The sequence below is a fragment of the Tachyglossus aculeatus genome, chromosome 11, assembly GCF_015852505.1.
Source record: "Tachyglossus aculeatus isolate mTacAcu1 chromosome 11, mTacAcu1.pri, whole genome shotgun sequence".
Taxonomy (NCBI): Eukaryota; Metazoa; Chordata; class Mammalia; order Monotremata; family Tachyglossidae; genus Tachyglossus; species Tachyglossus aculeatus.
Window position 1 is genome coordinate 18,539,408 of NC_052076.1, and position 16,504 is coordinate 18,555,911.

General features: G+C 46.8%; 1 protein-coding gene across 1 annotated transcript; it reads left to right on the forward strand.

Annotated features, from left to right (window-relative positions):
- Positions 1-7,647: 7,647 nt before the first annotated feature.
- RPL27 (ribosomal protein L27) lies at positions 7,648-13,726 on the forward strand. The gene is made up of 5 exons (XM_038753871.1): positions 7,648-7,705; positions 7,920-8,006; positions 11,732-11,901; positions 12,068-12,178; positions 13,641-13,726. The coding sequence occupies exons 2-5, from the start codon at positions 7,926-7,928 to the stop codon at positions 13,687-13,689; spliced, it is 411 nt and encodes a 136-aa protein (XP_038609799.1). The 5' UTR covers positions 7,648-7,705; positions 7,920-7,925; the 3' UTR covers positions 13,690-13,726.
- Positions 13,727-16,504: the final 2,778 nt, after the last annotated feature.

The window sequence follows — 16,504 nt, forward strand, 5'->3', positions numbered from 1 at the left end:
GCTCTGGGGGTGGATACAAGCGTATCAGGTTGGACATAGTCCCTGTTCCACAGAGAAGCAGCGTGGCTCAGTGGAAAGAGCACGGGCTTTGGAGTCAGAGGTCATGGGTTCAAATCCGGGCTCTGCCAATTGTCAGCTGTGTGACTTCGGGCAAGTCACTTCTCTGTGCCTCAGTTACCTCATCTATGAAATGGGGATTAAGACTGTGAGCCCCCCGTCGGACAACCTGATCACCCTGTAACCTCCCCAGCGCTTAGAACAGTGCTTTGCACATAGTGCTTAATAAATACCATTATTATAGGGCTCATAGTCTTAATCTCCATTTTACAGATGAGGTAACTGAGGCACAGTGAAGTGACTTGCCCAAGGCCAACAGCAGACAAGTGGCAGGGCCTGACTAGAGCCCGTGACCTTCTGATTCCCGGGTCTGTGCTCTAGCCATTGTGCCACGTGGGCTCAGCATCACCGGTCCAATAGTGTCCCCAGCGTGATCACTCTGGCCAGGCATGGGGCCAAAAAATGTTTCCTTTATGAGGGAGGGCTCCTTGGAGGAGGTGGGCTCTGGAGGCCCTACAGACCCATCTGTATTCCAGCATGGACACCCCCAGTCCCTCTCTGGAGCTGCGCAGGGGCTCCTTGCTAACTGGGAATGAGGCCGGGGCCCACCAAGACACCGTCCCGCTCCGCCGCAGGGACTGCAGCAGCTGGGAAAGAAAACCTCAGGATACCACTGAGGGCAAGCCCCTGGGAGAGGACGTTCATTCATTCAATCGTATTTATTGAGCGCTTACTGTGTGCAGAGCACTGTACTAAGCGCTTGGGAAGTACAAGTCGGGAACATGTAGAGAGGGTCCCTACCCAACAACGGGCTCCCAGTCTGTGTGGTCTGTGAAAGGAGAGGGAGGGAGGTCCGGGCCAAGGGGAGGCTGTGAACTAGAGTTCAGGGGCAGGAGAGCCGAGAATGAGGCCCAGCAAGAGGAACTAAGTGTGCTCTAGTTTCTACCCCAGGAGAGGGAAAGAGCGGATTGAGTGCCTTAAAAAGAAAAGCAGCGTGATTTAGTGGAAAGAGCACGGGCTTGGGAGTCAGAGGACGTGGGTTCTAATCCCGGCTCCGCCACTTGTCTGCAAGTGCAAGCCACTTAACTTCTTTGTGCATCAGTTATCTCTAAAATGGGAATTAAGACTGTGAGCCCCATGTGGGACAACCTGATTTCCTTGTATCTACCCCCTTCCTTCCTCTCCCCCTCGTCCCCCTCTCCATCCCCCCATCTTACCTCCTTCCCTTCCCCACAGCACCTGTATATATGTATATATGTTTGTACATATTTATTACTCTATTTTACTTGTACATATCTATTCTATTTATTTTATTTTGTTAGTATGGTTTTGTTCTCTGTCTCCCCCTTTTAGACTGTGAGCCCACTGTTGGGTAGGGACTGTCTCTATATGTTGCCAATTTGTACTTCCCAAGCGCTTAGTACAGTGCTCTTCACATAGTAAGCGCTCAATAAGTACGATTGATGATGATGATGATGATACCCCAGTGCTTAGAACAGTGCTTGACACATAGTAAGCGCCTAACCAATACCATGACTGTTATTATTAGTATTTTGTGCCCTCGGTAAGGCTTTGAAGGAGGGGAGGTGCTCACAGTCTTAATCCCCATTTTGCAGATGAGGGAGCTGAGGCAGAAAAGTGAAGCGATTTGCCCAAGATCACACAGTAGACAAGTGGCTGAGAACCCAGATCCTCCTGAGATGGCCTCGTGGATAGAGCAAGGGCTTGGGAGTCAGAAGGTCTGTCCGCAGTAGGTGCTTAATAAATGATTGAATGAAAGTCATGGGTTCTAATCCCAGCCCTGCCACTTTGCTGTGTTTCCTTGGGCAAGTCACTTAACTTCTCTGTGTCTCAGTTCCTTCAGCTGTAAAATGGGGATTAAGACTGTGAGCCCCAAGTAGGACAACCCAATTATCTTGTATGTTACCCCAGCGCTTAGAACAGTGCATGGTACTTAGTAAGCGCTTAACAAATACCATAATTATTATTACTCATGGGCCTGAGCTCCATCCACTAGGCCTGCAGGATTTGGTGACTGAGTATGGGGATTCATTCATTCATTCAATTGAGTGCTTACTGTGTGCAGAGCACTGTACTGAGGGCTTGGAAAGTAAAGAAACAGCGTGGCTCAGTGGAAGGAGCCCGGGCTTGGGAGTCAGAGGTCATGGGTTCTAATCCCGGCTCCACCACATGCCTGCTGTGTGACCTTGGGCAATTCACTTCACTTCTCTGAGCCTCAGTGACCTCATCTGTAAAATGGGGATGAAGACTGGGAGCCCCACGTGGGACAACCTGATCACCTTGTATCCCCCTCAGCGCATAGAACAGTGCTTCGCACATAGTAAGCGCTTAACAAATGCCATCATTATTATTATTATTATTATTACAATTCAGCAACAGATAGAGACAATCCTTACCTATTCATTCATTCATTCAGTCATTCATTGAGCACTTACTGGGTGCAGAGCACTGTATTGAGTGCTTGGAAAGTAGACAAACAGCATGGCTCAATGGAAAGAGCCCAGGCTTGGGAGTCAGAGGTCATGGGTTCTAATCCCGGCTCCGCCACATGCCTGCTGTGTGACCTTGGGCAAGTCACTTCACTTCTGAGCCTCAGTTACCTCATCTGTAAAACGGGGATGAAGATTGGGAGCCCCACGTGGGACAACCTGATCACCTTGTATCCCCCTCAGCGCTTAGAACAGTGCTTCGCACATGGTAAGCGCTTAACAAATGTCATCATTATTATTATTATTATTACAATTCAGCAACAGATAGAGACAATCCCTACCTATTCATTCATTCATTCAGTCGTTCATTGAGCGCTTACTGTGTGCAGAGCACTGTACTGAGGGCTTGGAAAGTAGACAAACAGCGTGGCTCAGGGGAAAGAGCCCGGGCTTGGGAGTCAGAGGTCATGGGTTCTAATCCCGGCTCTGCCACATGCCTGCTGTGTGACCTTGGGCAATTCACTTCACTTCTCTGAGCCTCAGTTACCTCATCTGTAAAATGGGGATGAAGACTGGGAGCCCCACGTGGGACAACCTGATCACCTTGTATCCCCCTCAGCGCTTAGAACAGTGCTTCGCACATAGTAAGCGCTTAACAAATGCCATCATTATTATTATTACAATTCAGCAACAGAGACAAACTCTACCCATTCATTCATTCATTCATATTTATTCATTCATTCAATCACATTTATTGAGCACTTACTGTGTGCAGAGTGCTGGACTAAGCGCTTGGGAAGTACACATTGAGCCCACTGTTGGGTAGGGACTGTCTCTATATGTTTGCCAACTTGTACTTCCCAAGCGCTTAGTACAGCGCTCTGCACACAGTAAGCGCTCAATAGATATGATTGATTGATTGATTGGCAACAGATAGAGACGGTCCCCACCCGACAACGGGCTCACAGTCTAGAAGGAGGAGACAGACAACAAAATCAAACAAGGAGACAGGTGTCAATACCATCGAAATAGAGAAATAGAATTATTGAAAGGGGTCCTCTCCCAAGAGCTGAAGAATTGTGCTCTACGTGAGTCGGCGCTTCATTCATTCATTCATTCAATCGTATTTATTGAGCGCTTACTGTGTGCAGAGCACTGTACTAAGCGCTTGGGAAGTCCAAGTTGGCAACATATCAATCAATCAATCGTATGAATACATCCTATTGATTGATTGCGGAAGGAGCCCGGGCTTTGGAGTCGGAGGTCATGGGTTCAAGTCCCGGCTCCTCCACTTGTCAGCTGTGTGACTTGGGCAAGTCACTTCACTTCTCTGTGCCTCAGTTACCTCATTTGTAAAATGGGGATTAAGACTGTGAGCCCCATGTGGGACAACCTGATCACCTTGTAACTTCCCTAGCGCTTAGAACAGTGCCTTGCACATAGTAAGCGCTTAATAAATGCCATCATTATTATTTGGGCAAGTCACTTAACTTCCCTGTGCCTCAGTTCCCTCATCTGTAAAATGGAGATTAAGACTGTGAGCCCCCCGTGGGACAACTTGGTCACCTTGTAATGTCCCCAGCGCTTAGAACAGTGCTGTGCACATAGTAAGTGCTTAATAAATGCCATCATTATTATTATTATCATTATTTTTGGGCAAGTCACAACTTCCCTGTGCCTCAGTTCCTTCATCTGTATAATGGAGATTAAGACCGTGAGCCCCCCGTGGGACAACTTGGTCACCTTGCCCCCAGCACTTAGAACAGTGCTTTGCACATAGTAAGCATTTAATAAATGCCATCGTCATTATTATTATTATTATTTGGGCAAGTCACAACTTCCCTGTGCCTCAGTTCCCTCATCTGTAAAATGGAGATTGACTGTGAGCCCCCCGTGGGGCAACCTGGTCACCTTGTAACCTCCCCAGCGCTTAGAACAGTGCTTTGCACATAGTAAGCGCTTAACAAATGCCATTATTATTATTATTATTATTATTATTATTTGGGCAAGTCAGAACTTCCCTGTGCCTCAATTCCCTCATCTGTAAAATGGGGATTTAGACCGTGAGCCCCCCGTGGGACAACCTGGTCACCTTGTAACATCCCCAGCGCTTAGAACAGTGCTTTGCACATAGTAAGTGCTTAATAAATGCCATCGTCATTATTATTATTATTATTTGGGCAAGTCACCTAACTTGCTTTGCACATAGTAAGCGCTTAATAAATGCCATTACTATTATTATTTGGGCAAGTCAGAACTTCCCTGTGCCTCAGTTCCCTCATCTGTAAAATGGGGAATAAGACTGTGAGCCCCCGCCATGGGACAACCTGGTCACCTTGTAACGTCTCCAGCGCTTAGAACAGTGCTTTGCACATTGTAAGAGCTTAATAAATGCCATCGTCATTATTATTATTATTATTTTTATTATTATTTGGGCAAGTCACCTAACTTGCTTTGCACATAGTAAGCGCTTAATAAATGCCATTATTATTATTTGGGCAAGTCAGAACTTCCCTGTGCCTCAGTTCCCTCATCTGTAAAACGGGGATTAAGAGTGTGAGCCCCCTGAACAGTGCTTTGCACATAGTAAGAGCTTAATAAATGCCATCGTCATTATTATTATTATTTGGGCAAGTCACTTAACTTGCTTTGCACATAGTAAGCGCTTAATAAATGCCATTATTATTATTATTATTATTATTATTATTATTATTATTATTATTAATTTGGGCAAGTCAGAACTTCCCTGTGCCTCAGTTCCCTCATCTGTAAAATGGGGATTAAGACTGTGAGCCCCCCCCGTGGGACAACCTGGTCACCTTGTAACGTTCCCAGGGCTTAGAACAGTGCTTTGCACAAAGTAAGAGCTTAATAAATGCCATCGTCATTATTATTATTATTATTATTACTATTATTATTATTATTATTATTAGGGCAAGTCAACTTGCTTTGCACATAGTAAGCGCTTAATGAATGCCATTATTATAATTTGGGCAAGTCAGAACTTCCCTGTGCCCCAGTTCCCTCATCTGTAAAATGGGGATTAAGAGTGTGAGCCCCCCGTGGGACAACCTGGTCACCTTGTAACCTCCCCAGCGCTTAGAACAGTGCTTTGCACATAGTAAGAGCTTAATAAATGCCATCGTCATTCTTATTATTATTATTATTATTTGGGCAAGTCAGAACTTCCCTGTGCCTCAGTTCCCTCATCTGTAAAATGGGGATTAAGAGTGTGAGCCCCCCGAACAGTGCTTTGCACTTAGTAAGAGCTTAATAAATGCCATCATCTTTATTATTATTATTATTATTTTTTGGGCAAGTCACAACTTGCTTTGCACATAGTAAGCGCTTAATAAATGCCATTATTATTATTATTATTATTATCATTATTATTTGGGCAAGTCAGAACTTCCCTGTGCCTCAGTTCCCTCATCTGTAAAATGGGGATTAAGACTGTGAGCCCCCCCGTGGGACAACCTGGTCAACTTGTAACGTCCCCAGCGCTTAGAACAGTGCTTTGCACATAGTAAGAGCTTAACAAATGCCATCGTCATTATTATTATTATTATTTGGGCAAGTCACAACTTCCCTGTGCCTCAGTTCCCTCATCTGTAAAATGGGGATTAAGAGTGTGAGCCCCCCGTGGGACAACCTGGTCACCTTGTAACGTCCCCAGCGCTTAGAACAGTGCTTTGCACATAGTAAGAGCTTAATAAATGCCATCGTCATTATTATTATTATTATTATTTGGGCAAGTCACAACTTCCCTGTGCCTCAGTTCCCTCATCTGTAAAATGGGGATTAAGAGTGTGAGCCCCCCGAACAGTGCTTTGCACATAGTAAGAGCTTAATAAATGCCATCGTCATTATTATTATCATTATTATTATTATTATTTGGGCAAGTCACTTAACTTGCTTTGCACATAGTAAGCGCTTAATAAATGGCATTATTATTATTATTATTATTATCATTATTATTATTATTATTATTTGGGCAAGTCAGAACTTCCCTGTGCCTCAGTTCCCTCCTCTATAAAACGGGGATTAAGACTGTGAGCCCCCCACCCCGTGGGACAACCTGGTCACCTTGTAACGCCCCCAGGGCTTAGAACAGTGCTTTGCACATAGTAAGCGCTTAATAAATGCCATTATTATTATTATTTGGGCAAGTCAGAACTTCCCTGTGCCTCAGTTCCCTCATCTGTAAAATGGGGATTAAGACTGTGAGCCCCCCACCCCGTGGGACAACCTGGTCACCTTGTAACGCCCCCAGCGCTTAGAACAGTGCTTTGCACATAGTAAGCGCTCAATAAATGCCATTATTATTATTTGGGCAAGTCAGAATTTCCCTATGCCTCAGTTCCCTCATCTGTAAAATGGGGATTAAGAGTGTGAGCCCCCTGAACAGTGCTTTGCACATAGTAAGAGCTTAATAAATGCCATCGTCATTATTATTATTATTTGGGCAAGTCACTTGCTTTGCACATAGTAAGCGCTTAATAAATGCCATTATTATTATTATTATTATTTGGGCAAGTCAGAACTTCCCTGTGCCTCAGTTCCCTCATCTGTAAAATGGGGATTAAGACAGTGAGCACCCCCCGCGGGACAACCTGGTCACCTTGTAACGCCCCCAGCGCTTAGAACAGCGCTTTGCACATAGTAAGCTTTTAATAAATCCTTATTATTGTTACTATTATTATCATAACGCATCTTACCTCCTTCCCTTCCCCACAGCGCCTGTATATATGTATATATGTTTGTACATATTTATTACTCTATTTGTTTATTTATTTACTTAACCTGTACATATCTATTCTATTTATTCTGTTAGTATGTTTGGTTTTGCTCCCTGTCCCCCCCTTTTAGACTGTGGGCCCACTGTTGGGTAGGGACTGTCTCTCTATGTTGCCAATTTGGACTTCCCAAGCGCTTAGTACAGTGCTCTGCTCATAGTAAGCGCTCAATAAATACGATTGATTGATTGATTGATTAGTACAGTGCTCTGCACATAGTAAGCGCTCAATAAATCCGATTGATGATGATGATCCTCTTGATTGACTGATGAAGGGGTTGGTCTCCTCACAGGGCGCCCGGCAGGGCGGGGCCGGAAGTGACGTCACCCCACCCTGCGCGCGCAGCGTCATCCGTCCTTCGGCCCGCCTTTTCCTCTTTCCTTGGTCGCCGGGGCCGCGGAGGTGAGCGCGGGGTTTCGGCCGCCCTTTAATCCGTCGCCATCCGCCGCCATCCGCCTCTCCGGGGCCCGCGGGGCGGGAGGGAGCGGCGCCCCGGACTCCCCCGGGGCCGGCGCCGCCACGATGCCCCGCCGGGCCCGCGGGATGCAGCCGCCCGGGGGCCGCGGGGGTCAGGGCCCCTCCGCACCCCATCATCACCTCCATGTTTTCCCCCTAGACAGACATGGGCAAGTTCATGAAACCCGGGAAGGTGGTGCTGGTCCTGGCCGGACGATACTCGGGAAGAAAAGCCGTGATCGTGAAGGTACTGGGGGGAGGAGGGAGGCCTGGCCTGATAAGTAATCAATTAATCAGTCGTATTTATCATCATCAACATCATCAATCGTATTTATTGAGCGCTTACTATGTGCAGAGCATTGTACTTGGGAAGTACAAATTGGCAACATCATAGAGACAGTCCCTACCCAACAGTGGGCTCACAGTCTAAAAGTATTTATTGAGCGCTTACTGTGTGCAGAGCACTGGACTAAGCGCTTGGGATGTACAAGTAATCGGTGTTTCGTATTTATCATCATCAGTCGCATTTATTGAGCGCTTACTCTGTGCAGAGCACTGTCCTAAGCGCTTGGGAAGTACAGATTGGCAACGTATAGAGACAGTCCCTACCCAACAGTGGGCTCACAGTCTAAAAGTATTTATTGAGCGCTTACTGTGTGCAGAGCACTGGACTAAGCGCTTGGGAAGTACAAGTAATAGGTGTTTCGTATTTATCATCATCGTCAATCGTATTTATTGAGCGCTTACTATGTGCAGAGCACTGTACTAAGCGCTTGGGAAGTACAGATTGGCAACATATAGAGACAGTCCGTACCCAACAGTGGGCTCACAGTCTAAAAGTATTTATTGAGCGCTTACTGTGTGCAGGGCACTGGACTAAGCGCTTGGGAAGTACAAGTAGTTGGTGTTTCGTATTTATCATCATCATCAATCGTATTTATTGAGCGCTTACTCCGTGCAGAGCACTGTACTAAGCGCTTGGGAAGTACAGATTGGCAACATATAGAGACAGTCCCTACCCAACAGTGGGCTCACAGTCTAAAAGTATTTATTGAGCGCTTACTGTGTGCAGGGCACTGGACTAAGCGCTTGGGAAGTACAAGTAATCGGTGTTTCGTATTTATCATCATCGTCAATCGTATTTATTGAGCGCTTACTCTGTGCAGAGCACTGTACTAAGCGCTTGGGAAGTACAGATTGGCAACATATAGAGACAGTCCCTACCCAACAGTGGGCTCACAGTCTAAAAGTATTTATTGAGCACTTACTGTGTGCAGAGCACTGGACTAAGCGCTTGGGAGGTACAAATAGGCAACATATAGAGACAGTCCCTACCCAACAGTGGGCACACAGTCTAAAAGTATTTATTGAGCGCTTACTGTGTGCAGAGCACTGGACTAAGCGCTTGGGAAGTACAAGTAATAGGTGTTTCGTATTTATCAGCATCATCAATCGTATTTATTGAGCGTTTACTATGTGCAGGGCACTGTACTAAGCGCTTGGGAAGTACAGATTGGCAACATATAGAGACAGTCCCTACCCAACAGTGGGCTCACAGTCTAAAAGTATTTATTGAGCGCTTACTGTGTGCAGAGCACTGGACTAAGCGCTTGGGAAGTACAAGTAATCGGTGTTTCGTATTTATCCTCATCATCAATCGTATTTATTGAGCGCTTACTCTGTGCAGAGCACTGGACTAAGCGCTTGGGAAGTACAGATTGGCAACATATAGAGACAGTCCCTACCCAACAGTGGGCTCACAGTCTAAAAGTATTTATTGAGCGCTTACTGTGTGCAGAGCACTGGACTAAGCGCTTGGGAAGTACAAGTAATCGGTGTTTCGTATTTATCATGATCATCAATCGTATTTATTGAGCGCTTACTATGTGCAGAGCACTGTACTAAGCGCTTGGGAAGTACAAATTGGCAACGTATACAGTCCGTACCCAACAGTGGGCTCACAGTCTAAAAGTATTTATTGAGCGCTTACTGTGTGCAGAGCACTGGACTAAGCGCTTGGGAAGTACAAGTAATCGGTGTTGTGAGACACCACACCAAGAAACTGGGAAAGGGTATGCGGTTGGGAATCGGACTGCCTCTCTGTGTTGCCAACTTGTACTTCCCAAGCGGCTCTGCACACAGTAAGCGCTCAATAAATACGATTGACGGATTGATCCAGTCCCTCGAAGAGTCCACGACGGGGGACTATAGGTGGACGTCTGGATTAACGAAGCGAGGTGTTAAAACAACGTAAAAGACGACTGCATTATCCACCCCCTCTGTCACCCCAAGGTGACCCCAGAGGTGAAGGGGGGTGGCCGTGGCTAGAGGAACAGAACTTCAGGTTCCTCGTGATTCAGAATCCACGGCAACGGCGACTGCAAGCCTCAACGAGGTTTTGTGGAGGCCTCATACTGTAGGTGGTTTTCTCTTTCCCGTTGGCGTGGGGGAAAGCAGAACGGGGTGGCGAGGCTTCCCGGTGGTACGGAAGCTTGGAAAGCAGAGTGGTCGGCCCACGGAGCATCCTGGAGGTCAGGGGGAAGGAAGGCAATTCACCCCGACGGCGGTGGAGAGTGACCAAGAACGTGCAGACCGACCCATTTATTCATTTAATTACATTTATTGGGCACTTGAGGTGTGCAAGAGCACTGTACTAAGCGCTTGGGAGAGTACACTATAACTGTAAACACGTTTTCTGGCCACCACTACCTAACAATCTAAAGGGAGAGACAGACATCGACATAAATTGCTAAGTAAAACAGCAGTAAGGCAGGCCCTTGCACAGTAAAGTTCCATAGCGAGGCAGGAAGTGAGACCGTTCGTTCAATTGTATTGAGCACTTACTGTGTGTGAAGCACTGTACTAAGCGCTTGGGAGAGTACACTATAACGGTAAACACACGTTTTCTGGCCACCACGAGCTTACAATCTAAAGGGGGAGACAGGCATCGACATAAATTGCTAACTAAAACAGCAAGAAGGCAGGCCCTTGCACAGTGAAGTTCCATAGCGAGGCAGGAAGTGAGACTGTTCGTTCAATTGTATTGAGCACTTACTGTGTGCAGAGCACTGTACTAAGCGCTTGGGAAAGTACAATATAATGGTACACACACATTTCCTGGTCTCCACGAGCTTACAGTCTTAAGGGGGAGACAGACATTGACATAAGTTGCTAGCTAAAACAGCAATGAGGCAGGCCCTTGCACAGTAAAGTTCCATAGCGAGGCAGGAAGTGAGACCATTCAGTTGCATTTATTGAGTGCTTACTGTGTGCAGAGCACTGCACTAAGCGCTTGGAAGGGTACAGTACAACAATCAATCAATCAATCGTATTTATTGAGCGCTTACTGTGTGCAGAGCACTGTACTAAGCGCTTTGGAAGTACAAGTTGGCAACATATAGCGACAGTCCCTACCCAGCAGTGGGCTCACGGTCTAAAAGGGGGAGACAGAACAAAACCAAACATACTAACAAAATAAAATAAATAGAATAGATATGTACAAGTAAAATAGAGTAATAAATATGTACAAACATATACATGTATACAGGTGCTGTGGGGGAGGGAAGGAGGTAAGATGGGGGGAGAGGAAGGAAGGGGCACATTCCCTGCCCACGATGAGCTTACAGTCTGAGGGGGGAGACAGACATTAATATTAAAAAGTAAATTACACGTATGGACATGAGTGCTGTGAGGCTGCGAGGGAGGAAGAACAGAGGGAGCAAGTCAGGGCGACTCAAAAGGGAGCGGGTGAAGAGGAAGGCCTCCTGGAAGAGATGTGCTTCCAGTAAGGCTTTGAAAGGGGGAGAGACCAGGGTGAGAGCCCCCAATAATTCTCTCCTGGCTGTGAGCTTGTCATGGGCAGCCCTGAGCTGGAAACAGAGCTTGGGGCCCTCTGTCACCCCAAGGTGACCCCAGAGGTGAAGGGGGGTGGCCGGCAGGACCACTCCCTTACCTGCCTGGCCCCATTTCCAGAATATTGACGATGGCACCTCGGACCGGCCCTACAGCCACGCTCTCGTGGCCGGCATTGACCGCTACCCCCGCAAAGTGACGGCAACCATGGGCAAGAAGAAGGTTGCAAAGCGTTCGAAGATGAAGTCTTTCGTCAAGGTGTACAACTACAACCACCTCATGCCCACCAGGTGCGTTGTGCTGCCAGACGGAGGGAGAGAGGGAGGTGATTTGGGGGTTGGGGCCATTGCCTGGGACCCTCTTGCAACCCTCAGTCTTTTCCACCGACAACATATTTGTGGGCGTGCCCCCCACCCACTCCCTTCTCCTGGTGAGCTTCCCCTCTCCCACAAACAGATACTCCGTGGACATTCCCCTGGACAAGACTGTGGTCAACAAGGATGTCTTCCGGGATCCCGCACTAAAGCGCAAGGCACGGAGAGAGGCTAAAGTCAAGTTTGAGGAGAGGTGAGGTGGAGACCTTGCGTGTTTTCAGGGGGTGGGATTGGAATCCATCTCTAGAATGTAAACTCGTCATGGATAGAGAACACGTCTACCAACTTTGTTGTATTGGACTCTGTCAAGTGCTTGGTACAGTGCTCTGCACTTAATAAATGGATCGATCGCCTCTTCCCTTGTGGGACCGTGAGCTGGGGTCTGGGAGGGGCTGCCAATTTGGGAAAGCGGAACACACCTATGGCCGTAACTCCGCTTTCTCTTTGCCTCCTCTTGTAAATTATTACTACTGTGGTATCTGTTGTTTGCTTACTATGTGTCAAGGACTGTTCTAAGCACGGGGGTAGATACGGGAGAGAAGCAGCGTGGCCTGATGGAAAGAGCACGGGCCTGGGATACAGGATCTGGGTTCCAATCCCAGGTCTGCTGCTTGTCTGCTGTGTGACCTTGGGCATGTCACTTAATTTCAGTGTGCCTGTTACCTCATCTGTAAAATGGGGTTGAGACTGAACTAAATGTGGGACAGGGACTCTATCCAACCTGATCAGCTTGTGTCTACCCCAACACTTCGTACAGTGTTTGGCACATATTAAGCGCTTAACTTTCATTCTTCCAATTATTAAATTTAATAATTTAAATTATCTATTAAGTGCTTACAGTACGAAGCACTGTACTAAGCACTTGGGAAAGTACAATGCAGCAATAAGGAGTGACAGTCTCTGTCCACAATGAGCCCACAGTCTGCCGGGGTGGGGGTGGGGTGACAAACATCTAATGCAAATAAATAGACCTCAATATAAATAAAATTGGTGATATATGCAAACGTCCTGTGGGGCAGGGAGAGGAGGGAAGGACAATGGGAGGAAGTCAGGTTAATGCAGAAGGGAGTGGGAGATGAGGAAAAGTGGCGCATTCCAGGCTAGAGGTAGGATATGGGCCAGGGGTCGGCAGTGAGAATGGCGAGATTGAGGCACAGTGAGAAGGTAACAAATACTAAGAAAAAAAAGTGACTCAGTCGCTGTCTCCCCTGCTAGACGGAGGGATTGTCTACTTGCTGGTGCTTTCCAGCAAGTAACCTCTGTTTGCCCAGAGGTGCTCGCATACCATTGATTAACCACCCCAGCCCATAGCACTTGTGTACATATTTCTAATTTTTCTACATTGATGTCCGTCTCCTCTAAACCATAAGCTCATTGTGGGCAGGGAATGTGTCTGTTCTATTGTACTCTGCCAAACGCGTGATGCAGTGCTGTGTACACAGGGTTCAAAAACGATTGACTAACACCCTCCCCCCGGCCCAGGGGAGGAAGGGGCCGGGTCCCTGCCCTCGAGGCTGCCAGTTTGCTGGGAGAGACGGATAAGCTGTGTTCAGGGCACCACGAGGGTTGGGCTCAGGGGTTGGACTGGGAATGAGGTGACTGCTTGGATGCTCAGGTCTCTGTTTCTCTCTTTGTCTCCCCTCTCCCCAACACAGGTACAAGACGGGCAAGAACAAGTGGTTTTTCCAGAAGCTGCGATTCTAGGCCCTCCATGTCCGTAATAAACTCATTACACCCCACAGCCTGGCGTCTGTGTTCCGTGGGAGGGGCACGTTGGTGACTGCCTGCTGCAGGGGGTTTGCTGATCTTGTTAGCATATATGCAGGGCAGTATAGTGCTTGGGAGATGCACCTGGAGCACAGCCTCCCTCCCTGCCCTCGGGGAACTAACTCTTGACAATGTAATATTAATAATAATAATGGTACTTGTTAAGCACTTACTATGTGCAAAGCACTGTTCTAAGCACTGGGGGGATACAAGGTGATCAGATTGTCCCACGTGGGGCTCACAGTCTTAACCCCCATTTTACAGATGAGGGAACTGAGGCACAGAGAAGTGAAGTGACTTGCTCAAAGTCACACAGCTGACAATTGGTGAAGCCAGGATTTGAACCCATGACCTCTGACTCCAAAACCTGTGCTGTTTCCACTGAGCCATGCTGCTTGGCAAAAGAGCTTGCTGAGGTGGTGGTTTGGTGTGTTTCTGGCTAGTTGAGTGCTCTGCTCACCGCCCACCTAATATTAGCTCGCTTTTACCCATCCTCTCGTGTTCACCACCTGATTGGGGTGCCCCCTCAAGCAAACATTCCCACCTCTGCTATTCCCCTGGACTGAAACTCCTCCACCTCCCCAAATCATCATCAATCGTATTTATTGAGCGCTTACTATGTGCAGAGCACTGTACTAAGCGCTTACCCAAATCCACCAGACCGTAACTCTCCCCGACCTCAGGGCCTCCCTTCCCACCACCAAGTCTTCCCTAAGCAATTTTCAACATCCTGAGTTATATCCACCTAGCGCTTCATGTATTTCCGCTCTGCCTCAGTATTAGTGTGTATATGAGTATTCAAAAATGATCTTCCTACTGTTAAATATTTCATTTCCCTCACGTTTAGGCTAGTGGACAGGGGACAGCCTGTGATTCTGTGGTGCTGCAGCCGGTGGGCATTAAATAGCACCACAACTCTTACTGATATGGAAAAATGGCTCCCAGTGGGTGTGAGCACATTAGTGCCGTGGTGGGAGTTGGGAAAGGCGTTGTATGTGGAGCAGGATATTGGGGAAAGTCTCCCACCGCTGAGGTGGGATTTCATGGGTGTGTTTGAAAGATGGGGAGAACTGTGGTCTGGTGAATTTGAGGGAGTTACAGGCAGGAGGAGCTTAGTAAGAAACAAAGTAATTGAGAGGAGTGAATAGTGTTAGTTGGGGATTCGTGGGAGAAGAGAACTGGTGATTCCAGACCTTGGGACTCAAGTCAGCAGTGACAAGGCAAAGTAAACGGGGGAATAGATGGCGATTCCTACCCCACTCCCTGACCTAGAAGTAAACAATGAATAGTAGTAAAAGTCTCTAGTAGGCACTTACTGTGTGCAGGGCACTGCTAAAGTGCTGGAGGGAAAGGACAGGTGAAATCGTGTCTATTGAGTGCTTACTGCCTGCAGAGCACTGTACTAAGTGCTTGGGAGTGTACAATACGAAAGAGTTGATAGACATTCCTTGCCTTCAGTGAGCTTACAGTGTGAGGAAGACAGCCATTAATATAAATTTACCTCCTTCCCTTCCCCACAGCACCTGTATATATGTATATACATATTTATTACTCTATTTTACTTGTACATATCCTATTTATTTTATTTTGTTAATATGTTTGGTTTTGTTCTCTGTCTCCCCCTTTTAGACTGTGAGCCCACTGTTGGGTAGGGACTGTCTCTATATGTTGCCAACTTGTACTTCCCAAGCGCTTAGTACAGTGCTCTGCACACAGTAAGCGCTCAATAAATACGATTGATGATGATGATGATAAATTGTGGAAGCGTGTCTTAGTGGAGAGCATGGGAGTCAGGATGTGGCATTTGCTGTGTGACCTTGGGCAAGCCACTGCTCTGTGCCTCAGTTACCTCATCTGTAAAATGAGGATTAAGACTGAGCCCCATGTGGGACAACTTGATTACCTTGAGCACCCCCATGCTTAGACTAATGCTTGGCACATAGTAAGCACTTAACAAATACCATCATTATTATTACTCCAAGTACTGTGGGGCTGAGGGAGGGGTGAATAAAGGATGCAAAACCAAGTGCAAGGACGACCCAGGAGGGAGTGGGAGAAGAGGGAGGTAGTAGAAGGCCTCTTGGAGCAGATGTGCCTCCATTAATGGCTTTGGAGGCTGGGACAGTGATGGTTCGATGTGAAAGGGGAGGGTGTCCAGGCCAAAGGGAGGACATAGACGAGAGGTTGGCAATCAATCAATCGTCGTCGTCGTCGTCATCGTCAATCGTATTTATTGAGCGCTTACTGTGTGCAGAGCACTGTACTAAGCGCTTGGGAAGTACAAATTGGCAATATATAGAGACGGTCCCTACCCAACGGTGGGCTCACAGTCTAAAAGGGGAGACGGAGAACAAAACCAAACATACTAACAAAATAAATAGAATAGATAGGTACAAGTAAAATAAATAAATAAATAAATAGAGTAATAAATATCATCATCATCATCATCAATCGTATTTATTGAGCGCTTACTGTGTGCAGAGCACTGTACTAAGCGCTTGGGAAGTACAAGTTGGCAATATATAGAGACGGTCCCTACCCAACAGTGGGCTCACAGTCTAAAAGGGGAGACAGAGAACAAAACCAAACATACTAACAAAATAAATAGAATAGATAGGTACAAGTAAAATAAATAAATAAATAAATAGAGTAATAAATATCATCATCATCATCATCAATCGTATTTATTGAGCGCTTACTGTGTGCAGAGCACTGTACTAAGCGCTTGGGAAGTACAAATTGGCAATATATA